The following is a 1,896-nucleotide window of genomic DNA, read 5'->3' on the forward strand; positions in this document are numbered from 1 at the left end:
TGCAGGGGGTGTGCCGTGGGCATGCCAAACGTCCTGTTACTGGTGCTTAGTACTCTTGCAATCCTCATGAATAAAATATCACACTTTGTCGTTGCCTCCTGAGGTTGCAGATATACTCTTGTTGGAATTCTACTCAAACTTTCCAAGAGTTTTTCGATCTTTCTCATTTCCATAATGTATAAGGGAATTGTTAATTTTGTCCTTCCCTTTTGTTTTTCTTCTATTACCCCCACTCCCTTTCAAAAAAAGTCCTAAAATTTAGGGCTCTATTTTCAAAAGCATGTGAGCGAGGATGAATTGTTGCAACATATTTTTCCTTCCATGAATGACCTAAAATTCTAGTCCTATTAAAGTTGTTACATGCATATGTATATATATATATATATATATATATATATATATATATATATATATATATATATATATTGATTGAATATCAAGTATATTTGTTATGATCTTTGTAAATAAACCTAATACTGTTATTTTGATAATAAAATTTTCCTGAGAATAATGGTCTAAAATACTTATTACAGTATCATACTGAAATCTCCAATCAAGAGTCTTATACAATTAGAAGCAAAAGTATATGAGTTTGGAGTTTCATCAATGGTACTTAGGCCTTTCATCGTGCTTATCCTGTCATTGTTGTAGGAGCATTTAATTTTCTTCAAGTTCACATGGTGCAAATGATAAGTATCGTGTCATTTCTTTTCTAATTTGATAAAATTTTTAAAAATTTCATATTTATTTAATTTTAATGACGTGTAAGCCCCTGGAAAATATTTAACTGGGGATGCTTTTCATGGAAATAGTACCATCATTACAAGACGTGATATGGAATTCATGTTTGGTATACCGATTTCTCAATTTAAATCTGAGATATAGTTGGAGAAGAAAATGCGTACTTATTGCAGCTCAGTTGGTGCACAAGAAGTTTTTTCACTGTGGCAATGAGTATTAATGGCACATGTACGCACAAACGCATTAAACATTATTCATCCCAGAGATTGGGGAAGATGGCCACTCAAAATTTAAATAAATTTTGACACATAATATTTGCTGTATGTGAGTATCTGGGCTCAAGCTAACTTAGGAAAAATAATATCATCTTTGCTTTCTACAGAATAGACTTTATTCGTCGACTAGTTTCGTTTACACTGTAACATCATCAGGACTAGTGCTACAATAGACATTTTTCTGAGTTATATACTCGGTCGGGTAGAGGTAGCGGATGGGAGGTGGGGGAGTGTAATTAAGGAAAGGGGGGGTGTAAGAAGGGGGGGAAGGGGGAAAGGTTGGGAAGGGAGCGTGGGTTTGCGTCATGGGGATTTTTTGGGGTGTAGAATAGGAATGTCCAGGAGGGGAGAGTCGACGAATAAAGTCTATTCTGTAGAAAGCAAAGATAATATTATTTTTCCTAAGTTAAAAATGGAATTCTACAAAGTTAAGGCCTAAACCATTCATTGTATCTGGGCTCTATAAATCCCTGAGATTCCTTGAGGATCCTCCAAGGGGTTCAGCCTTTAAGGATAACAGGGGTATAGCCAAGAGCTTCAGATCATACCCTTGAGTGTTTCTTGGCTATCAAGTCTCCTGAATTGAATATTTTCACTGTAGTAATAGCATTTATAAAATCCTAAATATTTCAATTAGCCTACGCTGAAACCTGGTCTCATAGGGTTTCTTCTTGTCCAGCAGGTTTTGTAACTGATTGCCCCCAACCAGAGGAAATTTAAAATAAAGCTAGCAAAGACAAAGAAATATTGTATATTAATTTACTTTTCTATATTAATCATTTAATCAAATTATTTAAAATTGTACGGGGATCCCAAAATTGTTCATTATTTTCATGTTGATTTTTATTTTTAATTCTTCCTTGGGTGTCATTGAGGAATT

At 34.3% G+C, this 1,896-nt stretch overlaps 1 protein-coding gene across 1 annotated transcript in view; it reads left to right on the plus strand.

The window, feature by feature from the left end:
* Positions 1 to 499, plus strand: part of LOC139696060 (voltage-dependent calcium channel subunit alpha-2/delta-3-like) — a 287,280-nt gene extending 286,781 nt beyond the window's left edge. The window contains exon 30 of the mRNA XM_071594674.1: positions 1 to 499. This exon is cut by the window's left edge and continues 21 nt beyond it. Coding sequence (XP_071450775.1) covers positions 1 to 102 — 102 coding nt within the window. The 3' untranslated portion in view covers positions 103 to 499.
* The last annotated feature ends 1,397 nt before the right edge of the window (positions 500 to 1,896 follow it).

This window comes from Hetaerina americana, unplaced genomic scaffold (assembly GCF_022747635.1).
Source record: "Hetaerina americana unplaced genomic scaffold, ioHetAmer1.1.p SCAF_66, whole genome shotgun sequence".
NCBI lineage: Eukaryota > Metazoa > Arthropoda > Insecta > Odonata > Calopterygidae > Hetaerina > Hetaerina americana.